At 34.1% G+C, this 26,853-nt stretch overlaps 1 protein-coding gene across 5 annotated transcripts in view; it reads left to right on the forward strand.

Moving 5' to 3' along the window:
* Positions 1–26,853, forward strand: part of RTN4 (reticulon 4) — a 72,484-nt gene that overhangs the window by 38,839 nt on the left and 6,792 nt on the right. For 4 of the 5 annotated variants that reach the window (XM_031675655.2, XM_031675656.2, XM_031675657.2 and 1 more), the window contains 2 exons: positions 18,017–18,224; positions 21,440–21,578. In XM_031675655.2, coding sequence (XP_031531515.2) covers positions 18,017–18,224; positions 21,440–21,578 — 347 coding nt within the window. Of the gene's footprint in view, positions 1–33; positions 312–18,016; positions 18,225–21,439; positions 21,579–26,853 lie in introns of those variants that run through there. The other variant, XM_031675659.2, reaches the window with a different exon arrangement.

The raw sequence follows: 26,853 nt of genomic DNA on the forward strand, positions 1-26,853 counted from the left end.
GCAACAAGCAAAAGACTAGAACAATAAACAGATAGAAGAAGGCCGTAGTGCCTGAGTATTAGTAGCCTAGTTACAGATTGCACTGCGTCAGACTGCTCCACACCCAGAAGGCATCAGGTGACTTCAGTCCTGCTGCAGTTGTGCAGCAGAGGAGACTGCAGACTTCGGTTGAGGAAACGGATATTTCATGTCTCAGGGGGTAGATTTTTGCAGTTACAGCTTTTCCGTTGGTATGCATAATTGGTAATTGCATCTGGAGGGCAGATCGTGAAAAGAGATGGACGGTCAGAAGAAAAATTGGAAGGACAAGGGTATATGTGCTTTTAAATCTTTATTCAGTTTTTTAATGTGACCAATAATACATTTCTGTGAATAAGCTTTGCAGTTTAGATATATTTTGGATTAAAAATGAAGCCTATGAAAGGTTTAAGAGTAAAGGATTAGAATAGCTATTTCAAATGTATTTTTACATTCGGTTATGTATGAGAAAATGTCACGCTGTTCTGTTTCACTGGCATTTGATTTAGTCTTTGCAGTTCTGTTGTTGATTAGGTTCTGTTCTTTAATCTTGCACACAGTAAACAGTATAGTTTTTTAATTGAAGTATAAAAAAGATAAAAAGCAAATTTCTTTTGTATAGCACAGGAAACTATATTCAATATCTTGTAATAACCTTTAATGAAAAAGAATATGTAAACAGTATAGTTTTAATATATTTCATTTGTTGGTCACTTTGGTGTGATAAATCTACATAGCTATCTTTGTATTCTATAATGATATTTTCTGTGATTTTTTTTTTTAAAGCTGATTTGGTGTAGTTGAAATTCTATCCAAAGGTTTGTAGGTAGCAAGATCCTGCATTTGCAATAAGCCTGTTTTCTTTGGAAATCTTATTAAATCTTTGAAGTTGCTACCAGTTCCCTTTTAATTAGATTATAATTTTGTATATCTTAAAATGGTTAAAATATATACACAGTATTTTAAATGTGTGTCTATATTTAAGTCACTAACCTTTGTCCTTGTAATAACCAGTCAGTGATCTTGATCCCCTTTCCTCCCCCTTGAAAGCCCAGATCCTTTCAAGTCTCAGTGGATTGGGTTGTGTAAGAATTTAAGCCCGTGAGTGTACTGAATATTTTTAAAATATTTTATTATGTAGATGGTTAAATGTGCCATTTTAAGAAAAAGGGAAAGTAGTAAGCTGTATATTTGACCTTATAATAAATTGTATTAAAAATTATTAGAGCTATTTTTAAGTAGTCCAGCGAGACATTCCATACAGGCGATTTTTTTTCTGCCCACATTCAAGTTTTATAGTTTTTAAAAAATGTTATGTATTGCTGTAGGAGATTCGTTAGCAGGACTGGTGATAATGTTTCTAAAAGCAGTATGTGGAGCTAATTACAGTAACCTTTACACCCTTTAAAATTTTTTTGGAATAAAGTATTGTGGGGAAAAGGTGAATTTAAGATTAAGTTTGTATTGAGACATCAGAATGATTTTATAGTTACAACTTAAAGAACAGAAAACAACACAGCTTTGGATTTTTACCTTTATGAATTTAATGAAATAAAGTGAATTTAATGAAGAGAAGGATTTTTATCTCTTCATCCTTCTGACCATTAGCATTACAAAGTGAAAGGTGAATTGCTACACTAGTTTTTCTTTCTTTTTTTTTTATTGAAGTGCTACACTAGTTTTTTGATAAGTAAAAATGATAGTGATAACAGGACATAAATACAGCCTTTTAAAATAGGTGAAAAGTCACATCAGGGCCTACTTTGCATCTGTTAAGGCTCTGGATTAATGATTTGTTTCTTAGACCATTTAATAACATCTTAAGTTCATTATTTGCTGAACTAACTTAGGGATATTTTGAGACATGAGAAATTAAGACCCAGTATAGTCCATATTATACCAGAGATTTATTTTAATTATTTTTAGGCACTAAATATAAAATCAAATTTACTCTTGAATTTCTGGGGAGCCTCACTTTGTGTATTAGTGCAATGGCTTGATATATTTTTAGTACTTGTCTTTGGCATTTTTTGCTTGGGAAGATTAACTTTACCTATTTTTCTGATTCATTGGTTAAGTTATATTTTAGTATTTTCTTTATTAGCAGCTAATTTTAATGTTGCAGATTATAGATTACAATTTAAATGGAAATCAGTGAGAAGCTGAAGCTGCCATGGAATGAGTTTTTCCTCATTTTATGAAAAATGTGACAGTAGAGGAAAGAATCTCATCTAAGTGCTCTAGGTATATTAAAAAGAAAAACCACAAAAAAACTTAAGCCCGTATTTTTCCTACTCCCTCATCACTCTGTTTTCCCCTTAAGTGCCATAGTTGAAACACATCCAGTCATCTAATGATGGTAGCATTTAAAGGTATAATAGAAGTGAGAGATACTTTGATTTCACTGTTTTAAAAAATTTAGGGTTTTGTTTTGTTGCTGGTTAACTGGTATTTAAGACATTTTATTTTTCAGGCTAAGACCAACATTAATAATTTGTATTCTTTCCCATATTTTTTATCTCAGATTTTCACTTGTTCTTAGCAGGATACTTAACAATGAATTAAATCTACGTAGTACTTTGATTATTGGGATTATATGGAAAGCATTGATTGAGACACGATTTTGAAGCGTTAAGATAGGAAGGAATAGGTAGGTTTGGGGGTTTGTGTTGGGTGGGAGAATGATGTAACTGCTAAAAAGGTATACTTGAGACAGTGAATAGTTTTTCTGGGTAGAACAGAATATTTATAGGATAATAGTGGAAAGATAAGATTGATATGATCAAAGAATAGAGAAGATGTGCAAGATCTTGGTCAGGTTTCCTCAGACTTCCCTGAAGATGAGAATCAGCTAGTGCTTCTTGAAAATAGTCCTGTGAATCCATATTCAGATCTACCAAATCAGAATTTATGGGGGGAGGGTATGGCAGTGTATTAAGGACCCTGGTGTAATTCGTGTTATAATCAGGCAAATTTAGTAGGAAACACCAGTCCAGGTTTTTAAGTTTCTGTTCTAGTATGTTTTGATTTTGGCCAGAATAAGAAACTTACCCTTTTCAGTTTCCTCTTTTGCATGATTTCTAGTGTTCCAGTTTTGATGTTCTCTGATTTTATGGAAAGATATCCTGGGCCAGATTGCAAAAGACATTAACTGGGTTTTGGATTTTATCATAAAGTAAATAAAGAGCCTTTGGAAGTTTTAAAGTATGGAGTGATAAAATGATAGGTTTGAAAGACTGTTTTGGGGTGCTGTATAAGATAAATTGAAGAAGAATTTAGAGGCAGAACAGGATGACTGTATTTGTGCCCAGATTTAAAGCAAATAGTGCTTGGATTTGGCCTGAAAAGAAAGTGACAGATTTGAGAAACCCAGGAAAGGAGTGCTTGACATTTGTCATAGATTTGTGGGACTAAGATAAGGACAGCATGAAATTTCTGTCAGAGTGAAACTTTGGCAATGCTAGTGCTTTAGTATCGATAGAAATAGAGCTGAAGTAGGTAGAAATGATGCCAGGTTTTGTTTTGGAAACCTCAAATTTAAGTGACAGAGTATCTCTGAAGCTCAGAGAAATGACAGGTTTGATGAGTAAAGAATTGGGAATTGAATACAAAATGAGATGGATGAATACTGTGAGGAAATTTGCATAGAGAGAACAGAAGATTGAGAAAGGAAGGCCTAAAACGTGCATTGTGGGGATTTGCAGCACCAGGAGGATCAGGAAGTTACAGTCAGAGCAATAAAAGGAGCAGGATAGTGCTGGTTCACTGATACTAAGAGGAGGGAGAATTTTCAAGAAGGAATAGCTGGTTAAATACTACAGAAAAGCCATTTAATAATGAGGATTGAGAGATGATTGTGAACGCTGCATTTTAGGAACACTGCGATTATTACTAGCACTTTTGAGATTTGACAGTTAACATGCTGTAGGTGACCTTTGAGAGAAGTTTGTGTAGGATGGGGTCAGAAATGTTCCTAGCATTTAAATTCATTTTGATTATATGGCAAGACTGGCTTTGGACCATTTCTGGAGCATACTTCTTATAGAGATTCTTATAGAGATTCTTGTAGAGTTCCCTGACCTTTACTTTTGCTAAGTCACTTTCAATTTCAAAGCTTAAGGTTACTGAGTATATGGGTACAGGTGTACGCACATACTGACATTGAGGAAGAGAGGAGCAGGGGTCTTGCTGCTTGAACAAACAAGTACCTTACTTAACCCCTGGGAATGCCCCCCCCCACCCCCGCACACACATAAACACAAAATGCCTGAGAAGAGAACTTGGGTGTTAATTGTGAGACTTACTGATTGGAGGAAGCTTCCTGCTTTCAGTTCTAAACTTAGTTGAAACCCAGTGTTTAGTCATTCATCAGATACTTTTTCTAGGTCTTGGTTTAGTAGTGCAGTGCTGTGTGTGCTTGTGTGTGTGTGTGGTAAAAAATTTGGAAGGTGTGTAGAAGAAGAATACTATCACTTCACACAGTAGTTTTGGTATATATTTCTAACTGTATGTATGTGTTGGGCACATATGGTACATTTTGTTCTATAATCATTTTCCTCCCAGTCAATGGGGAGATAATGTTTTAATGGATGTAGTATTCTAAGTATGTACTATTAATCCCATATATAGTTAAATATTCATTATTTCTGAAGTTTTACAGGTATAAACAATCCTAAATTGAGTATAATTGAATATAAATGATTGTTTTTATTCATAATTATTTCTAAATTGCTCAGTTACAGTTTTTAGGGTTTTAGTTCATGTTGCAAAACTTCCCTCCAGAAAGATACAAATTATTTTGAGCAATGTATAGGAGTGTCTGTCCCGAAACCTTGGCTAAGATTAAATACTACATATGCATTTCTGATGGTTTTAACTCTTAAGATAGCTGTTTTGTCACTTTTGAGTAAATTAGTTGATGAGAATCAAGTTTACATCGAAAAAGAGTAAATTTGGAATTTTTTTCCTTCTGTATATAAAGTCTCATATGGATACATATTGGGAGCAATGGAAATATCCTCTCTGTTTTCTTCATTTACCCAGGTCTGGGTACTCCTAATTCTTTACCAGAACTTCTGACTGGTTATTCCACTAAATCCTATGTGTCACAGCCAGATTAATCTTCCTAAAGTATGGCTCTAATTATAGTACTTAAGGGGTTTTCCTTTATTTTTCAAATTAAGTTCATACCATCTATCCTGGACTTTTAAAAGATATTCCATGGTCTAGTCATAGCCTTTATAATCCCATCTCCCATTACTGTGTCTCCAGCCACATTGAAGGACTTATTCCAAAAACATTCCTGTTCTTTGCATTTGTTTTTATTTTTCTGTCTGAAATCCCCTCTTCCCATTTCATTTTGCCAAGTCTTACTTATCAAAGACCCAATACTTCCTGAGATATTCAGAAATCCTCCTTGGTGGAGGTAATCCAGTGTCCCTTAGAATTCCCATCTCTTGGTTTTCATTTTGTGAAATTCATAACTGTAATAGAATTTATATATAGGCATTTTTTAAAACTGGCACCACCACCCCCCAACTATAAATTCATTGAAGGCAGAAACGGTGGCTTCATCACTGGGTCTTCTCATTGACTCTGCAGAGCTTCTCAACAAAGTGAGAGGCTGAGAAGTTTGTACAGCCAGGTTTATTCCTGGCCTTGAACATCCATTCCTGGAAATTTTTTTAAATGTTCTTTTAAACGGGAGAAATAAGAAAAGAGAGTCCATACTTTACCCCTTCTTAAAGGAGCAATTAAGTAACTGAAGCAACTTTTGTAAATCCAGAATTTTCAGATTATACCTGCAGACAAACCATCTTATTAGTCATTTATTCTGATTTTCCCCTTTTACAGTTAAGGAAACCAAGAAAACTAAAGAGATTAAATTATTTGTTCAGGATTACACAGCTAGTGGCACAGGGTCTTTGTTTTTATTTTACAATTTATAGTTGTACTTGAACAATCAAAGATTGAAAAATATAAAAGCTAAAATGATCCATCTTTTGATACTTTATTCATTTATAATTGAACTGTGACATCTTTCTGTATGGTTCTCTCTGTAATAAAAGTGGCAGAAGTCTGTAACACTAGCCATGAAAGAAGGTAAGTGTGGCTAGTTGTTTAGTATAGTCAAAAGGTTAATCCTGATGAGAACTCTGTGGGCCAAGAGAGAGAAAATTCTCTTCGTCTTTAGGGACTGAATTACATGCTTGAATGTAGAAAAAAATGTTAAGCAGTGATAGAATTCTTTTTCTGATCTCCAGGTATCCCCTAGGTTCCCCTTTTATTTATTCACTTGGTTCCATCTCTTGCTAGAATTTAGGCCCAAGGATGCTATTTAATTTAGCCAGTCCTTCTCTTTGCATCTTTGGAGCAGTATTCTAAGACCAGATTTTCTCTTTGTTTCTCTGCTTTATCATGGATAATGTTCACTTTTATGTTACTGGATATGTGTTCATGTGCATATAATGTGTAAATATATCTCTTTAAATCTGCTTCATGGCTTTCACATTTTTTAATTCAGTCACCTTTTAGGTGAATGGTATTGATAGACACTAAAATACTATTGTGTCTCCTCAATACTATTATCACCACTATCTTAACAGTCTATGTAGCATTTACTTAAGGCACTCAAAGCAATTTAAAGATTAAAAATTATTAATGATAAATTATTAATGATACTCCTCCAACTCTATTGTTAAGAGTTGAGAATTGAGATAGATTTAGGAATTACTACTCAGATTACAGATTTGCTAAAACTCTAATTTTCCATAAAATTTTCCAGAAGAATAGCTGTTGTTAGTTTATAGCTGTATACACTCATTTGTGTATTTTTTCCACTTAAATAATTAAAATTAAAATAGATTATTCTGGTCAGTGATGTGAATACTTTACCTTGTTTCATTGAAATCTATACTATTAGCCATTTATTCATTGAGGATTTATATTGAGTGTGTGCCACAGGTATGTAAAGTTAGAGAAATATAACTAGTTTATCTACTAGTGAAGCTCATTCTTTTTGAACTAGTAATTTTCTCTGAGTTTCCCCCCTCCCCAGTTACAGTTTACTAAGCTTTTCAGATACCTAGAGTTACAGAACAGTATATTTTCCATTTAGTTTTTATTAGGAGAAAATAGGATTTTTGGCAGCAATTTACTATTTCTAAAGTTTGATGCCTATTTCTTGTAATGTGTGGATGCCAACCAGAAGTAAAGTTGGAAGGGGGAAGTTAGAATTATTTTCTGCTATTTTTTTATTTTCTAATAAAGCTGGAAATAGAATGTGGGATTAAAAGTATTGAAAACTATGAACTGATTAATAAGTAAATTGATGTGGTGCTTCTTGAACCTCACTGTTCTCTATCTCAGAGAAATTTGGATTTTCCTTAGAAGAGAGCAAAACCATAGGTAGTTTTTACCTTCCTGCAGTGTATTGAGACATTTTCTATTTGATGATACTTAATATAGAAGAAACAACCACTTAAAGTGAACTCAAATTTCATAGCAAATAAGAGGGAAAAAGGTTTGATTAAAACTTTATCTTAAAATGTAAAACCAACAGTTATGAAAATAAGTTCTAGTTTATTCTTAACAAAATTTAGGTCATAATCACAGCTGTGCATAAGTTCTTAGGATGAACAGAGATGAATCAAGTTTTGGGGCTTTTCACTGTGTAGTTTTTACCACAAAATTGGTAACACAAAATGGCATTTTTATGGTTGAATTTTCACATTGGATCATATATAATGCCTTTTTACACAAAATGTTCAAGGGTTTTAATGACTTTCCTGGTGGATGATCTTAGTATTTTGAGGTCAGATACTCTCTTTTGAAGTGCCTCTTGGACTGTCAGTCTCTTTTGGAGTAATTCTCCAACATCACTGGTAACATTAACCTTCTGAAATGCTACATTATTAGGAACATAAGCAGTTTTGCATTGTCGTAGATTTGTGTTGTCTTATCTGGAAATTATATATATACATATATGTATATATATAATTTTAACTTATTATTTTCAAAGTGAGGGACAATTTAGATGGCTTCTAAGAACTGTAATTTTGCAACTTAAACAGAACATATGATTTACTCATTATTGAATCTTTATTACTGAAATTTATTGGTCTGTATATGTAACTCTGCTCATGGTGTTACTTGCTTCTCTCTCAATTATTTAAATTGGGGTTGAAGCACTCTTTGGAATCCTCAAGTAGGATAAAAAGCAAACTTAAATACTGATAAATTCCTTTAAATACAATATGTGGTATGATGGAAAGAGTGAGACCTTCATGTTTAGACCTGAATTTCAGTCTGTAACCCTGCACAATTTATTTAATAATACTTCTAAGCCTCAGTTGCCTTATGTATAAAATGCAAATAATACTTTATTGGGTTGTGATTAATGATCAACGTATGCAAAGTATTTGCACCATTCCTTGCTCAGAATAGGGGGTTACTAAATTGTTATAAAAAGGGCAAGTATAGAATTTTTTGCTAGTTTTATGTAAAATGTTTCTTCCTTAGATGTATGGTGGTTGAAATGGTCACTGCACTGTAATGTTGTCAGAAGTAAGGCAGGGAAGATACAGCGGTGAAAGAGACAAAGACTTGAAATTGTGGCATATCTTTCAAAAACTAGCTAGAGCATGAGGAGAGATGGCCAAAAGAGGTGCTGATTTGCCAAGTATTTGAAACTTTGTAGCAGTACTAGGTATCCATCAGCCTGAAACTTGCTAACTGAAACCAAGTTAGCAGTGCTTTCAGAGAAAGTTGAATTCACCTTTTTAAAAAATAAGAGCTTATTTAATATTTGATTACCCTGCTTAACTTAGCCTCTTGGGATTTAGTGTTTAGTTCACCAAGCATCTCCATAGGAGAAATCTTTTAGTTTCAGCTAACTTGTTAGGTGATTAAAATTAAAGTTTTCTAATTTTATACGTGGGGAAACTAGGTTAAGTGATCTTAGTCAGGATCATACTGATGGTAAATAGAAAAAAGAAACAGGGCTCAAGCTCTTCTGTCTTTGCTGAAAGAATTAAAACTCCCACTCCACACAGGTCTTTTTGTGGACACTCACATGTCATTTATTAGCCAGTTAAATGATTACTATATGGAGGTAAAAGCTTACTATGTGGTAATACGTGATCAACTCTGAATTCTAGCACATTTCCTGGCATTTGGGAAGAATTTAATTTAAGGATTGTGATTCCTAATAAATACATAATTATTTATTAATATAAAGATTATGGTTGTGAAAAAACTAAAAGTTTAATTTCATTGTAATATTTTTTATATTTATTTGTTTTTAACTGCCTTTCTCCCTTTTTCATTCTTCATCTGACTTTATTAGAGAACTTAACATTTGCTTTTGCTTTAAGAAGTACGTGTTTTCCTGCTAGCCATTTCTTGTCCTCCCAGTGCTGTTAGGACTCCCTAGTTTAATGTCCACCCCCCATCCCGCCCCAGACAAAAGATTTAAGAACTGAAGCCTGACTTCAGGCTATTCAAGGAAGAGCCTCAGTAAGAATTTAATTTGAGGCAAAATGTAATTGGATGACTCCTGCATGTAAGGCTGACACTATTTTTAGCTATGACAGATGAGTTTATGGTTACCAAATGTAGGCAACTCTTCTTAGTCCGCATTGGGCCAGGTGTTTTTATTTTGCATTAAAGATCATAGAGTACTGAATTATTTTGAATTAAAATTTTAGTTTGATAAAAATGCTACTGATCTGTGCATTGCACAAAACGAAGTAAAGATTTTTCACATTTTTTTGAAAACGAAAGTGGGGAAGCACTGCAGGGATTAAGTCACTTTATTCTGAATGACAAAAATTTATTTAAATTGAGCATTATTTTAGTAATCCATAAGCATTCTCCCCTGTTATAAGAAAAAGCACTGTTACATTAATTTCAGATCTTTAAAAGGATGTTTCATGAACATTTTATGTAAGAATGAAGTTGAGGTCGTAACTAGGTGGCCTTGCATGATTAACACTTTATTCTGCAGTATAGAAGGAGACGTCAGGAACTATAAAGGATTAAGCTTTCCATGTACAAGCCCTTTGTGTTAATTTTGGTTTCTCAGGAATAAAGAGGCCATTAAACTCTTCCCTCATAAACAGAACTAATAAAGTGATTATAGAGGATTCAAAAAATTAGCATTTTAGTGACCCTACAGTTCTTAAGGATGTCCTTTATTTTAATTTGAAAATATTACAGTTTTTAATTAAAATGTTTCTATTCCTAAGAATAATCTAGCTACCATTCAGACAGTGCAGCAGATATTAATGAAGCAGGTAATCAGAATAGGAAAGGCATTCGTTCAATCTTTTAGGGTCTAGCAATATTTACTGTTTTATATATTATCTGAAAGCATTGATATTTATTATTAAGTGTAGATATCTGAGAGTAGTTTAAGTAAAAACAAATGTTAAATCCAAAGTACAGAAACTTTTTGAATAAATTAGAATTAGTGCATGCCTTAAACTGGCATAAAGTGTGCATTCATTTAATCAATCAGTAATATTGAAAGTTTAGTTGGATTGAGGCTTTGTCCTCAGCTCTGGTGATGTAAGTAGTAAGAGAATATGCTATTTTGTGGATCTTACAAAGAGAAACAGATGTTAAAATGAGCAATTTTTTTTTAGTTTTTAATTTTTTTAATTAAATGTGCAGTTCATTGATTTTTTGGTATATTTACAGAATTGTGCAGCCATCACCATTATTTAACTTGAGAACAGTTTCATCACCACCCCCTATCCAAATCTTAAATCCATCACCAGTCACTCCTTATCTCCACTCATCTCAGTCCTTGGCAACCACAAATCTACTTTCTGCCTCTAGAATTTGCCTATTCTAGATACTTCATATAAACAGTCATATAACCTTTTGTGTTTGGCTTCTTTCACTTGGCTTAATGTTTTCAACACTCATCCATGTTGTAGCATGTATCAGTACTTCATTCCTTTTTATGATCCAGTAATATCCCATTGTATGGATATTTTGTTTATCTGTTCATCAGTTGATGGACATTTGGGTTGGTTCCTCTTTGCGTTATTATGAATAATACTGTTGTGAACACTTTTGTACAAATTTTTGTGTGGACATAGAATTTCTGGTCTTTGGGGTAGAAATTCCAAGGAGTGGAATTGTTAGGTAACTTTATGTTTAATTTTTTAAGGAATTGCCAATTTTTCACAGTGGCTGAATTTTACACTCCTATCAGCAATGTAAGAGGATTCAGTCTTCACTGCTTGCCAGCATTTGTTATTGTCTATTTTTTTTTTATTATTTTAGCCATCCTGAAGTGGTATCATACTACGGCTTTGGTGTGCATTTCTCTAATGACTAATGATGTTGAACATCTTTTCATTGCTTACTGGCCATTCGTATATATTCTTTGGAGAAATTTATATTCAGTTTCTTTGCCTGTTTTTAACTGATTTGCCTTTTTATTGTTGAGTTGTAAGAGGTTTTTTTCCTAGTATTTTCTGAATACAAGTCTTTTATCAGATGTTTATTTGTAAACATTTTCTCCAGTTCTGTGGGTTGAATTTTCACTTTGCTAGTGTTCTTTAAAGCACAAAAATTTTTAATTTTAATGAGGGCTAATTTATCTGTTTTTGTGTTTGTGTGTCTTTTGTTGTTGTTTGTTTTACTTTTGTGCTGTGTCATATCTAAGAAACCATGCCTAATCCAAAGTCATGAAGATTTATACCTTTTTTTTTTTCCTTCTAAGAGTTTTATAGTTTAAACTCTTTAGGTCTTTAATCCATTTTGAGTAAATTTTTACATATGGTGTATGGTGAGGGTCCAACTTCATTCTTTTGCATTTTGATATCCAGTTGTCCCAACATCATTTGTTGAAAAGCTGTTCTTTCCCTCATTGAATTGCCTTAGCATCCTTGTCAAAATCAGTTGACCATAAATGTAAGAGTTTATTCCTACGCTCAGTATTATTCCATTGTTCTGTCTGTCCATCTCTTTGCAGCCACCAAACTGTTTGATTACTGTAGCTTTGTAGGAAGTTTTGAAAAAGGGAAGTGTGAGGTCTTCAACTTTGTTGTTCTTTTTAAAAAATGTTTTGTCTATTCTGGATCTCTTTCATTTGCTTATGAATTCTACAATTGGCTTGCCAACTTTTGCTAAAAGGCAGCTAGGATTTTGATAGAGATTGCTCTGTAGATAAATTTGAGGAGTATTACCATTTTGACAATAATGCCTTCTAACTATAAAGATGGGATGTTTTTCCATTTATTTAAAATTAAGTCTTTAATTTCTTCCAACAATATTTTGTAGTTTTGTTTCTAAGTCTTTCACTCTTTTTAAACTTTTTGATGCTGTTATAAATGGAATTATTTTCTTTATTTTCAGATTATTCATTGTTAATATAGAAATACAATTGACTTTTGTAAATTGATCTTACAGCCTACAACCTTTCTGGATTCATTTATTAGTTCTGGTAGCTTTTTGGTGGATTCATTAGAATTTTCCATGTATAAGATCATGTTCTTTGCAAATAGAGATAGTTTAACTTCTTTTACAATCTAGGTAGCTTCTATTTCTTTTTCTTGACTAATTGCCCTGCCTCATACCTCAGACAATGTTGACTGGAAATTGAAAGAGGGGATATTCCTGTCTTTTTCCTGGCCTTAAGGGGGAGATCTTTCAATCTTTAACCATTTAGTATGGTGTTATTTCTAGGGGTTTTTGTAGATAACCTTTATTAGCTTGAAGGTATCCCTTCTATTCCTATTCCTATTTTGTTGAATGTTTTTATAATGAAAGGGGCTTGGATTTTGTGGTTTTGTTAGATGCTCCTTCTGTGCCTGTTGTAATGATCGTATGGGGTTTTGTCCTTACTTCTTTTAATATGGTGTGTTATATTGATTGGCTTTCATGTGTTGAACCAACCTTGTATTCCTGGAATAAATGCCACGTGGCCATGTTGTGTAGTCCTTTTTATGTGTTGCTAGATTCAGTTTGCTAGTACTTTGTTGAGGATTATTGTGTCTATATTCATAAGGGATCTTGATCTATAGTTTTCTTGTGATGTCTCTGCCCAATTTTGGTATCAGGATTGAACAGACATCTAAGTTAACTAATGGGTATAACTTTGAATGGATATTAGAAGCAGCAGTATTTGAATATATTTCTCAGAAAGAGTTTTAATAAAACTATGGCTCCCTTCATTGAGAATCGACAATCCTGGATAAACTTAATCTTCCAAAATTTTTTCATTAAAGCCAATTTAAAGAATCTGTGAGACTATAATATTGATGAATGTCGATTACAGTGGCAACCCTGTTTGTTAGAAACTAGTATTTTTCAGCCTTGCAGCTTCAGTAACAATCTCTAAAGTTCCTTACAAAAAAGGATTGAAATCCTTTTATACTTTGCACAGTGACTTTGGTAACAGTGTAGATTGCCTCTCAGATCTTCCTTTTTTAAGATACATCAATTTTGTCTTGTGTGTGCTTATCAATACCTAGTTGACCTATCTCTCTTGGCTTTTCTTACCTTTGTTCATCCTCAGTACTTTAAGGCTTCACCAGAGCATTCCTAGGGCTTACTTCAAGACTCTCATGGTAGCTGCTTTGAGTACTCTCCTATGGCTATTTACGTGTTTTCACACAGTATGTGTGGGCTTGCGTGTATGATGTTCAGAGTTCTTTCATTTATTGGAAAGACCGCATTCCTAGGAACCATATGATAGGTGGAAGGGAAGTAGTAGGTTATGGTTTACTGTACTTTCATACAGATTTCTTTTAGGCTATAATCACTGGATACTGCTGGACCATACGTACATGACTCTTCCTGTATGATCAACTTTGGAGAAATTAACTTGATTTGGCCCAGAGCAACAGAGTTTTTTACTATCAGCTGGATCTAAATACTTATTAAGCTAGCAGACAGGGTATTCTCTTCCCAAAACCGCACTCTTGTTATTAGATTGTCTAGTGGTATCAAACAGGAATAGAAAGGGGTGCACTTTTTGGTAAGTGTGATGATAATTCATGAATGCCATTGGAAAGGGACAATTTAGGGTGGCATAAAAGGGATAGAGAAGCAAGTTAAACTCATCTATAACTCTACTACCCAAGGATAAAAACGACTTACTAGATATCCTTTCAGGCTTCATAGTTACACATTTTAGTGGGATTATACTATATGAATATTTTTATAACATCATTTTTATTTATAATTGTGTTTCTATGGCAATATAGATCTCTATCTCTGTCTTTAATGGCTACCTAAAGCCATAACTTTTGCATACTTATATCCTAATTTTACTTAATCAGATTCACATGGTTTTTAAAAGATGATTTCAACAACTTGATTAATTACAGTCTTCTACTGTGGAAAAATACAGAACAAAAAATACTGGAATAGATCTCTTTTTTCCTTTTTGGATTTAACTGTAGGTGAAGTATATACGTTTAAAATTTACATGTTCCTTACTAACCTATCTTGTTAATTTTACTTAGACTTTCTTCTCGGCCTTTATGATTCATCTGACATGTAGTAATTATCTGCTTATACTCTGCTTATTCATTGTATGTGCAAATGTGTAACACTTTGAGGGATTTTAATGTGCTAATAAGTCTTTAACTTGGCATCATACATGAAGAGTATGAGTTTTATCAGTAGGAAGCCTGTGTTAAAAATTCACATTCTACCACTTATTAATTAAATGATCTGGGTCCAGTCATGTAAGAGCTGAGTCTCACTTTCTTGTCTGAAAGCCTGCTTCATAGGATTTTAATAATTGAAAGAGATAATGTTGTCTACGATGTTTAGTATAATGTAAGTGCCCAGTAGATACTGACTCAGGCAGTAAAGGGATATGTGGAGAATGTAGATCAGAACCTGGAAAACATTTCTGAAACATCTCTCAGGCTTAAAAAGTGTGTAGCTTTTCAGTTTGTTTTTTATTTAACATTATTAGGAAGATTTGCAGTTTTGCATTGTGACTGATTTCTGTTGTCTTACCTGGATGTGTGTGTGTGTGTGTGTGTGTGCGTGTGTGTAGCTATTTAGTTATAGTTTTAATTTATTTTCAAAGTGAAGGACAATTTAGATGGCTTCTAGGAACCACAATTTGCAGTTTAAACAGAACATATGATTTACTCCTATTATTGAATCTATATTACTGGAATTTATTGGTCTACGTATGTAACTCTGCCAGTGGTGTTAGTTAATTGCTTCTCTCCTCTCAGTTATTTAAATTGGGGTTTAAACACTCTTTGGAATCCTCAAGTAGGATAAAAAGCAAACTTGAATACTGATAAATTCCTTTAAATACAATATGTGGTATGATGGGAAGAGTGAGACCTTCATGCTTAGACCTGAATTTCAGTCTGTAACCCTGCACAATTTATTTAATAATACTTCTAAGCCTCAGTTGCCTTATGTCTAGAATGCAGATAATAAATACTTTATAGAGTTGTGGTTAGTGATAATGTATACGAAGTACTTGCACAGTCTCTTGCTCAGAATAGGGCATTACTAGGTTTTAAAGTCCTCTTTCATGTGTTTTATAAAGTAGTATGTTTGTGATATAAACACAGCAATATAACTTACTAACTTTAAAGTTACTAATGGGTTGACATGACTTTCTTTTCTTTTTCTTTGTATATTTATTATTTAAATACCTGGATAAGAAAGGTGATAGTGATTGTGGTGGTATTTATAATAATAACAAAATAACAACCTTGACATTTATTAAGAATTTATTATATGCTACTTACTATATTAAATACATTATATTCATTATCTTACTAATGAAAAAATTTTGTGAATTCATTATCTTACTTAATCCTCATAGTATCTCAATAAGATCATTCTTGTTTCTACACATATTTTATAGATGAAGAAGCTGAAGTGTAGAGGGATTTAGTGACTTGTCTGAAGTCACACAGCTAGTGTGTTATGGAGCCAGTGTTTGAGTCTAAGTGATGCAACTCCAGAGTCTGAATGCTTTATCTTGTATGAGCACTGTTGTGGGGCCCAGGGGGAGCCTCCCGGGGAGAATGTTACCAAAGGCTATCTTTATCACTGCTTCCCCTACCCTCTTGCTGTATCCTGTTTAAAAAAAAAAAAAATGAACGAAAGAAAGAAAGCTACATTAGTTATTAGAGCTGTTGTAGCAGAGACTTATAATTAGACCTGTCCCTATAGGTTTTCTAGATTCCTTACCAGTTCTTCAAGACCCAGCTCAATTTCTGTCTTTCACAAAGTCCTTTAAAATATCTTCCAGTTGTTTCTATTCTAAATTCTTATGATAGTGTGATATTTATAATTTATTGATACTGTTTTTATGTGTCTTACTATCTTCCTAAAATTGTAGTGTTTTAGAGTTGGACAGGACTTGAAGAAAAGTCATGTCCCCATTTTCAGGTTTTCTAATTCATTCTACTAGGTTGAGTTTTTTGAACAGTATCAGCTCAGTGTTTGCTGAATATAAGAAGACTATTATATTAGCATTGCTTATTCAATGCTTATTATTCATAGCATAGATACACTATTTTATGTTCTGGTTAGGTCGCAGTTGGCTAGTATATTGGTACTGTAGTAGAAATTAGTTGAATAGAACAAAACTGATGTAGATGTTTTAGGCAGAGTTGGAGCAAACTTGAGATGGGGAAAACTTCAATAAATAGTTGAAATCAGTTTGCAAACAAAGCTGTAACATCATATATAGGATGTGCAATTAATAGCATTCAGATCAGATCGTATTTAGGAGAATGGAATAAATGTTCCCTAAACATAATAAATATTATTTGAACCCCTGCTGTGGTGGATACAAACTGTGATGGGCATTTAAATATCTTAATCAGCACACCATGTGATATTTACTAATAGAAATTCAGAGCTTCATAATAATATCTAACATTTTACAGTTCACATACATAATTTTCCCCACAAAAATACCCTTTACAATAAAGGAAAGTCAAAGACCTTAGAGGACTTGGGGAATCAAGACCAAAGCAGCCCTAGAAATACTTTTGTTAACCTTCTTCATCTTAAAAATTACAAGTGTTTACAATTGTACTCAAGAGTCTGTCCATGCTCCCTACCCCGGCTGTTCACAATTCAGAAAGAGATGAATTATGTTTAGCCTGTGAATTCCAGAGTCCTTTGGCACACTGCAGAATTCTCCTTGGGTTGACCTGATCTTGAGACCACAGGCCGTTGGTTACTTGATCCCAACAGTGGCCTGTGACCATTGGCCAAGAGCAAACTTGCTAGGTTAGGCTTTGTCCGGCTCCTTACTATTAATAAACATTATGTAACAGTGTAACAAGTTTAATTTTTCTTTTTTTCTTTGACACCTACATTTTATGGAACTGTAATTATCTACTAGCTTTTCAGGTAATCTAAAGGCTGTTTCCCTCTGTTTTGCTTTTGTAGGAAACTTGTTTTAATGATGGCCAGGTTAGCTTACGATTTTAAGTTTCTCAGAAATCTCTTAAAAGCAGAGCTGTAGAACTTACATGTGTAGTTTCTAGTAAAGTTTTAATTTCTCAGCATGTTTTGAATTTAGTGATTTTTCTGTAGATACATTCTCATGTCACCGAGGTATCTTATTTTAGTGTGTGGTAAGATTTTTTTATATTATTTGAATATGTGTCACACATCTTATGATGAGGAAAACTCTCAAGGTCATTTTTAAGAAACCTCTTCTTGTTTTGGATTAGAAGTCTGCTATGCTGGGCTTGGGAGATTTAATAGTATCGTATAGCCAGGATGATTTGGACATGTAGGAAATAGATTTGAATGAAAAACATTTTATGGTAAATACAAACAGATTCAGGTATTATACTAACATACAGTTTGGGGTAGGTTTAAAATTTCGTTTATAAAGTTAATCTTAAATTTTGGTTTTAATTTATCTAGAGGACTTTTTATGTTTGTAAATAGAGTAAGTGTAAATGTGCTAAATACAAATGGGTGAAATAATGTTCTAATTTCAGATTTCGTCTTTTTAAATTTTCAGTTGTTGACCTCCTCTACTGGAGAGACATTAAGAAGACTGGAGTGGTGTTTGGTTCCAGCTTATTCCTGCTGCTTTCATTGACAGTATTCAGCATTGTGAGTGTAACGGCCTATATTGCCTTGGCCCTGCTCTCCGTGACTATCAGCTTTAGGGTATATAAGGGTGTGATCCAAGCTATCCAGAAATCTGATGAAGGCCACCCATTCAGGTGAGATGTGTAGAAAACAAGGCACACGTTGGCTTTGCACACTGTAAACAGGATTAGTATTGAGATTTCATTCTACTATCTGTAGAGTTACAGGAATGCATTTTTTTTTTTACTGCTTAAAGATGATTGCAAATTTTTGCTAAAAAGCTATACCAAAAGCATCTGCTTTTGAGATTTCCTAAAAGTCATTTCAAGGGCTTATGATAGAAAAGATTGGGTTTATGTATCATTAGCCTAACTCTAGTACTTGTTAGTAAAATTTATTTATTTATTGGAAGGAGGTATTGGTTATCTAATTTGACTTTTATGAAAGCTGTATTTTTTTAACATGGTTGGGATTGGTGAGAGTTACATTTTCTTTATTGCTTTTATATACTGTCTGATACTAGAAATACTTTTCTTACTGGCAGTATTTTTGTGTTTTTCTATTACTCTTTCTCTTCATGTCTTTGTCTTTTCTTACCATTCTTTCCCTATCTAGTTTTTTCTTCTCATTCCCTAATGCATTACTTTTGTATTATCCTTTGGAATGCTCCTTAATTTTAGCATCTCCTTGTCTCCAAACTGTCATCTTCTTCCTTTATTTTGACAAGCACGCTCTAGCATTGTCTATCTAATTGCTAGTGCGATGGACACACCTCACCTTGGGTCTTCTGACCTCACTTCATAATCAGCACATTCCCCACCCTGCTTTAAAAATTCAGATATGTATAATTCACATACTATAAAATTCAGTGGTTTTTCAGTATATTCACAGAATTGTACAACCATTGCCATCTCATTCCAGAATGTTCATCACACCCAAAAGACACTTTGTACCCTAAAGCAGTCACTCCCCACCTAGCCCCTGACAGCCACTAATTCGCCATGTCTTTTAATGAATCTTTTATCTCAAACTTGTCAGTTTCTATCGGTTAACACCACTATTACCCTAATTTCAGGCTCCCAGTTTTCATGACAACTCTATAAGATAGATATTACTCCATTTTACAGAGGGGGAAACAAACTTCGAATTCATTAACCTGAAATTGCAGCTTCAAAATGGCAGTTATATCATGCCACAAATCATAAAGGAATATGATTTTGGTTATACTAAAATACATAAAAACATTGTCAAGCCAACAATTCTAGTTATAAATTTTACATGTTTGATTTTAAAGACTTTTGGAAAAAAACTAATGACTTCTTTATTATTTATTCCCTTAGAAACACTATCCTTGGCTCAAAGGCCTTTCATAATCATTATAAAGTAAATTCAGCTAACATGCAGTTTAATACGCCTTTTGGACATTTTTCCAAGTTCTCCAGTCATGCTAGTGAAGTTGGTATCATATTTCATATGTAGTACCTGCGGTCATTGGAAGAGTGATGACAGTGCTGGAATTGCATTAATATCACACAAATGCTGGTTGAATGAATGTAAATACCCACAGGGTGTCACTGATGGAGAGTGCTGCCTTTGTGCCTGCTGGCCAGGCGTCTTCAGCAAGGACAAAAGCAGTGGTACAAAGAAGCAGAATACCAAGTAAAGTTGTATCAGTCGCCTTTCTGTATTTCTTAAAGCTGCATGAATAAACTACTGCTGACTTAAGGGGTGGATGTGAATCTTTGACCATTTGTAACTTGATAATAACAACTTGATATTTGTTGGCTAATAAATAATTGTCTTATGGTAGACCATTGTACTAGTAAAGATGTGTTCCTAGTCCTTAACAGTTTATACTCTAGTAGAAAAAATCTGCGAATATACACGTCTATATTTAAGGGCTGGATATGGTAATTACTTAAGAATAATACAAAAGAAAGTATTGTTAGAGTTACATAGTAGGGTTGGAAGAGGTGGGATTTGAGATGGGGCTGGCTGACTGGATATGCTGTCACCAGAGGTGTGAGGAGAGCACTGGGGATTGGGAAAACAGTGTGAGAAATAAAGGCATTAAGGATTAAAAAAAATATTTGATGAATGGCTCAATTTTGAGCTACAACATAGTATTGGGAAGTAAGGTTGGAAAGATTTAGGAGGGCTGTTGTGTACAGTTGGAACCATAGAATCACAGAATGTTTGAGTCTGAATGGATTTAAAAAGTCTATTTCTCTAACTTGGTACGATTGGCCATGACCCAGAGAAGCTGGTTGCTTTTGCCAGGTTACATAGCTAGGTAGTAGCAGTTCTGGTTCCTGCCCGAGTTCAATCTAAACAGCACGATCTAGAGTAGCTCAGATAAAACTGACCTGGCACTGGCTGAAGGGATGGATACAGACAGGCTAGAGACTGGTTTGGAGTAAAGGCACAGTGAATAAAAACAAGGAGACATGGGGCGTACTGCAGGGGTTGAAACTTTGAGACAAGGAGTTATCAAAGAGGACAGTTACTTCCAGTGTAACTAGTGTCCACAGACGTAGGGAGCTGATGAGAAGGGACTGGGTAAGGAGCCACTTCCAACAGATAAGAGAATACTTAGCACTTCTGATTGGGTTCTGCTCTGCCAAGATAAAATGGTTTCGTTGAAATAATAACTAATGAAGCAATTCCTTGCATTCCTGCAGACTTGACTTCCCCCTCTCCCACTACAGTTATCTTCTTAAATTTGACAGTTCCAGCTATCTCAGAATGGATTGGGGCATCTAAGTGGACAGTAACTGTTGTGTTTTACTGAGATTGCCTTCATATTTTTGGCAGCCATTTCACAATCTGGGGCTTGATTTATTGGGTAGTTTCCCCTAAAGATTAGGCTGAAAGAGTGTAGTATTTGGAAATGACTAGGGTTTTTGTTAGGAATACTTGATAAGATAACATTATGTCAACTTGAAAAAAACAAATCCATAACAACTACCATTTATTGAGTGCTTCTTTGTGCCTGATTGTGTTAAGCACTTTACTTATTGAAATCTCATGATAATCTCTGTATTATAAATGAGGAAACTGAAGTTTAGAGTGATGACTAACTTCCAGAAGTTACACAGCCAGGTAAGTGGCAGAGATTAAGATTCAAGCTCAGATATGTCCGACTTCAAAGTGTATGCTTGGTTTCTATATCCATGTATAAATGAAATAAATACTCCATGCTTGGTGAATTTTTACATTGTGCTTAATTTGGAAAGAGTAGATTTCTATAGTAAAATATTAATGTTTTCTTTTACAGATATATAATGGCTGATTGACAGACATCCAGGGAAAATCACTCCAGTCAGTGACAGTGTATTTTGTTTTCTAGGGCATACTTGGAATCTGAAGTTGCTATATCTGAGGAGTTGGTTCAGAAATACAGTAATTCTGCTCTTGGTCATGTGAACTGCACAATAAAAGAACTCAGACGCCTCTTCTTAGTTGATGATTTAGTGGATTCTCTGAAGGTAAGTTTTTTTTTTTGCTTTTCATTTTTGGCATTCCCAGAGTTTAGTATCAATTGAGTTACAAGGGGTAAAATTCTATTTTTCTATATTAAAGTAAATTAGAAAGACATAATGAAATAAGTACTGTATCACATATTTAAGATGGAGGAAAGTACAGTTCCTTTTAAAGGGAAAATGTTATAAATTCACACTTTTGGAAATCATAAAGATTAAAAGAAGATTAAAGAGAATCTTGACTATTAGAATAAATATTATCTAATAGATTTAATACCAGATATGATTTCATCTGCTTGGCTGTTTTAGAGTCTAGCACTTCATTTCTTAGCTTGTATGTGATTCTTACATACACATAAGCTATTTCATATCTTTTACTCTTTCTTGGAATATTTATCCAGGAAAAGCTTTAATATTCTGAAACACCTCATCATCAGTTGGTAATCTTTGGAATTTTCTCCAGTTTTTGGACCTGCTATAGCAGCTGTTAGAGTCTCACTTTGCAAGTAAGCTCCCCAAATTTTAGGCTGATTCAAAGCAAGCACTAAACTCATAACGTGAACCCCAAGCACTGAGATTTTAGTGCTTTTCCTTTTACATAGAACCTGCCATTTGTGTTTTGTGTGTTATTGCCTGTGACTTAGGACAGACTTGTTCCAATCTGAGCCTGGGAAGAAATGTACTATGGTAGTAATTACTGTAATTTTCTTTTCCAGGAGAGATAATCCAAATTTGCAATGTATTGTGCTAGCCAAGGATATCATAGCAATAGGATGATGACTGGGTGTTTAGATTTGGTGAAACAGTTTCTGAACTAGTCAGAACAGGTTTAAATGCTCAAAATGCTTTTAACAAATATCTTAGCCTTTTTTTTTTTTACATTTTTTATTGATTCATAATCATTTTACAGTGTTGTGTCAAATTCCAGTGTTCAGCACAATTTTTCAGTCATTCATGGGCATATACACACTCATTGTCACATTTTTTTCTCTGTGATTTATCATAACATTTTGTGTATATTTCCCTGTGCTATACAGTGTAATCTTGTTTATCTATTCTACAATTTTGAAATCCCAGTCTATCCCTTCCCACCCTCTACCCTCCCCCCGTAACCACAAGTCTGTATTCTCTGTCCATGAGTCTATTTCTGTCCTGTATTTATGCTTTGTTTTTGTTTGTTTTTGTTTTTTAGATTCCACATATGAGCGATCTCATATGGTATTTTTCTTTCTCTTTCTGGCTTACTTCACTTAGAATGACATTCTCTAGGATCATCCATGTTGCTGCAAATGGCATTATGTTGTCGGTTTTTATGGCTGAGTAGTATTCCATTGTATAAATATACCACTTCTTTATCCAGTCACCTGTTGATGGACATTTAGGTTATTTCCATGTTTTGGCTATTGTAAATAGTGCTGCTATGAACATTGGGGTGCAGGTGTCATCCTGAAGTAGATTTCCTTCTGGGTACAAGCCCAGGAGTGGGATTCCTGGGTCATATGGTAAGTCTGTTCCTAGTCTTTTGAGGAATCTCCACACTGTTTTCCATAGTGGCTGCACCAAACTGCATTCCCACCAGCAGTGTAGGAGGGTTCCCCTTTCTCCACAGCCTCTCCAGCATTTGTCATTTTTGGATTTTTGAATGATGGCCATTCTGACTGGTGTGAGGTGATATCTTAGCATTAATAGGCCAGCAAATATTTTCAGCTGTGTGCTTCTCTCAGTTTAAGACTTGGAACCTCAGTTACTTACTAATAACATTAATGGTAGTTTCCTTTTATTACTTATCTCTTCTGTGTAGTGTCCTTGTATTTAGTGATTTATTCTGTAGTAGTGCTTTGAAATTATCTGATATCAGTCTGTAAATAAAAAGATCATGGTTATGTCATTTGGGATGGTTTGATTAATTTCAAAAAGGAACAAATGGTATTTTGGAGTAAATGAAGTAGAATCTTGCACACAGGAGTCCTAGAAGAAACCAGTTCCTATTCATTGAAGTGATATTTGCAATGTATAGATTGACTGCTGGGGTAGAACGTGTGTGAAAAATTATTGATGGGGAGGTCCTAATGCAGTTTAAGATGAAGGGTTTTGTGGGTGAGAAATGATTGAGAAGAAACACTAGAAATAGTGATACAGAGCTTTAGACAGCAAAGGGCCATCTCTGAATTTAGCAGTCAAATTGTTGGGAATGGGGTGTGACTTCAAACAAAATCATGAAACTTGATAGAGGAGTCACTGTTTTTATAGACTTAATAAAAACTGCAACAGATATAAACTAAAAGTCATTCTTCATGTTTGCATAGTATAGCAGTTAAGGCAGCTATGTATGTCTGTAGTTCAGTATTTTTCTTAAGAGGCATTTTTGAAGAGATCTGTTTAAAAACAAAAACAAATTGATGTGGGAATCATTCATTGTGTTCCAGTTTTTACAATTTGGAGTTTAAAGATTCCCTCTGTCTTTAATGAAAAGAAAACTTACTTGTTCTTACAGAGTTTATTGTCATCTGTACACAGTCCTATGTGTAGACAGTTATGTAGGTGTGGAAATACTTGCAAAGGCTAGAGGAGCAAGAAAATGTCAGAGGAGGCCTGATTAAATACTTTAAAAAACCCTTTAAATCTGATTTGCACAGATAATTGAAAATAGAACATGAGGAAATTTACTTTTATGAAATAAAGAATTTCTTTTTGCTGTTTAATCTTATTTTAAAAATTTCTTTTGAAAATTACATTGGATGTTTTTTTTTAAACAATTACGTTATTTGTGAGGAAGCTAGCATAAATGAGAGAAAGTGAACTTGGTAGATTCTTGCCTTGAGTGACTTTGCTAATTTGAAAGTAACGGGAAGTGGCATGTAATGAGATAGATTACTTTCTGGAACACTTTGCTTTTATGAAATTTTCTTATATTTTAAAACAGTCTTTGTCTCTTAATATTCAGAAAAAAAGACTTGCATTAAAAGTATGGTTTACTACTTTTTCTCCTTAAGGAGTAACAAAAAACCATAAAACTTACAAAGGTGATAGATACAAAGCCCTTGGTAATTCAGGTGCACCCTCTGATAATATACCTGCAGGGTCCTCCTTGATAAACTGTGTTTGTGCTACATGGGGGGGACTTGAGTTAAACCTTTTCTTATGCCATTGTGTATGAGCAGTATAAATTCCATTTGCAGAGAAACACAGGATACTTGCTTAATATGTCTTTATTGAAAAAAAGCTGAGAAAAAAACAACACGCTTGGCTCTTTATGAAAATGACCTAATAGTATTCCTTTTCTAGACATGTTCCTTGAGCATTTACCACTCTTATGCCCCCCAGTTTTTGTTTATATAGAGAGCATTTTTTAAAAGAAAATTATTTTCCTTCTGTTACTTTTTTCCTTTTAGCCACAACAGTTTGTAGGAGAATCATATTCTCCCTCTGTAACGCAGGCAAAAATGGTTTTTTCAATTCCTTTTTTTTCACTTTTTCAATTTAAAGAAAAAATCATTTTGCTCTGTTAAACTGATTTTATTTCCTAACATTCAGATTTTAAATTTGTGGAAAGTTTGCTAATAAATAGCCCCATTTGTGATCTTGTTTAAAGTGTTTTTTAGGCATTTATAAGAACCAGCTTTTTACTGGGATTACTTTTATTTTATATGGCTCATAGCTAGGAATATGGAAACTACCATGATTTCAGGAAAATGCAGTGGAAATTAGTCTCATTTATAAATTCATTTCATTTAGAAAATAAACATTGTATCAAGCTTGGTGGCTTGTTTAAAATAATAACTTTTTAAAATTTGAAAGAGGGTTCTCTATAACTCACTGTCTTTATAAGTGTTTCATGCCCTCAAATTTATATAATCTACATTTCTAGATTCTGGGTCATAATTACCACTACTTTTTTTTTAGCATTTTTTAATTGAGTTATAGTCATTTTACAATGTTGTGTCAAATTCCAGTATAGAGCACAATTTTTCAGTTGTACATGAACATACATATATTCATTGTCACATTTTTTTCGCTGTGAGCTACCACAAGATCTTGTATATATTTCCCTGTGCTATACAGGGTAATCTTGTTTTATCTATTCTGTGTATGCCTGTCAGTATCTACAAATTTTGAACTCTCAGTCTATCCCTTCCCACCTCCCGTCCCCTTGGCAACCACAAGTTTGTATTCTATGTCTATGAGTCTGTTTCTGTTCTGTATTTATGTTCTTTTTAGATTCCACATATGAGCGATCTCATATGGTATTTTTCTTTCTCTTTCTGGCTTACTTCACTTAGAATGACATTCTCCAGGGAAATCCATGTTGCTGTAAATGGCATTATGTTGTTTTTTATGGCTGAATAGTATTCCATTGTATAAATATACCACATCTTCTTTATCCAGTCATCTGTTGATGGATGGTTAGGCTGTTTCCATGTCTTGGCTATTGTAAATAGTGCTGCTATGAACATTGGGGTGCAGGTTTCATTTTGAAGTAGGGTTCCTTCTGGATATATGCCCAGGAGCAGGATTCCTGGGTCATACGGTGAGTCTATTCCTAGTCTTTTGAGGGATCTCCATACTGTTTTCCACAGTGGCTGCACCAAACTGCATTCCCACCAGCAGTGTAGGAGTGTTCCCTTTTCCCCACAGCCTAGAGCATTTGTCATTTGTACCACTGCTTCTATTTGAAACCTTCTTTCTCAGAAATTGAAAATTTTAGAGTCAATATTCTTAGCATATGAAACTTTTCTTATCCTTGCTTTCTTTTGGGGTGGGGGGTAATGTCAGGGAGAAGCTGTTCTATCAAATATGATCAAAGAACTAACCGAACCCCAATGTTTACAGGCTTGTTGGAAAAGATTTCACATGAGATGGTGGCTATCATTGTGCCTAGTCTAGGTCTCATTTTGGTGGTTGACTTGGGCAAATAAAAATATGTTCTGCAGATTTCTTCTTTTAAATTCCTGTGTACAGTTGACCCTTGAACAACATGGGGGTTAGAAGTGCCAGCCCACCTTGCTGTTGAAAATCCACCTGTAACTTCAGTTGGCTATCCATATCCACAGTTCCTCCTTAACCGAAGTTGCTCTGTATTTGCAATTCCTCTGGTATCCATGGTTCCATATTCATGGATTCAACTAGCCAGGAATTTTGTACTGTAGTATTCACTACTGAAAAAATCTGCTGACAAGTGGACCTGTGTAGTTCAAATGGTGGTGTTCAGAGGTCAGCTGTAATCGTTCCTTTTGTTCTGCTCCTTTGCAATTAACTGCAAGTTTCTAAATCCTAGAAAAGA

Source organism: Vicugna pacos, chromosome 15 (assembly GCF_048564905.1).
Source record: "Vicugna pacos chromosome 15, VicPac4, whole genome shotgun sequence".
NCBI classification, from domain to species: domain Eukaryota; kingdom Metazoa; phylum Chordata; class Mammalia; order Artiodactyla; family Camelidae; genus Vicugna; species Vicugna pacos.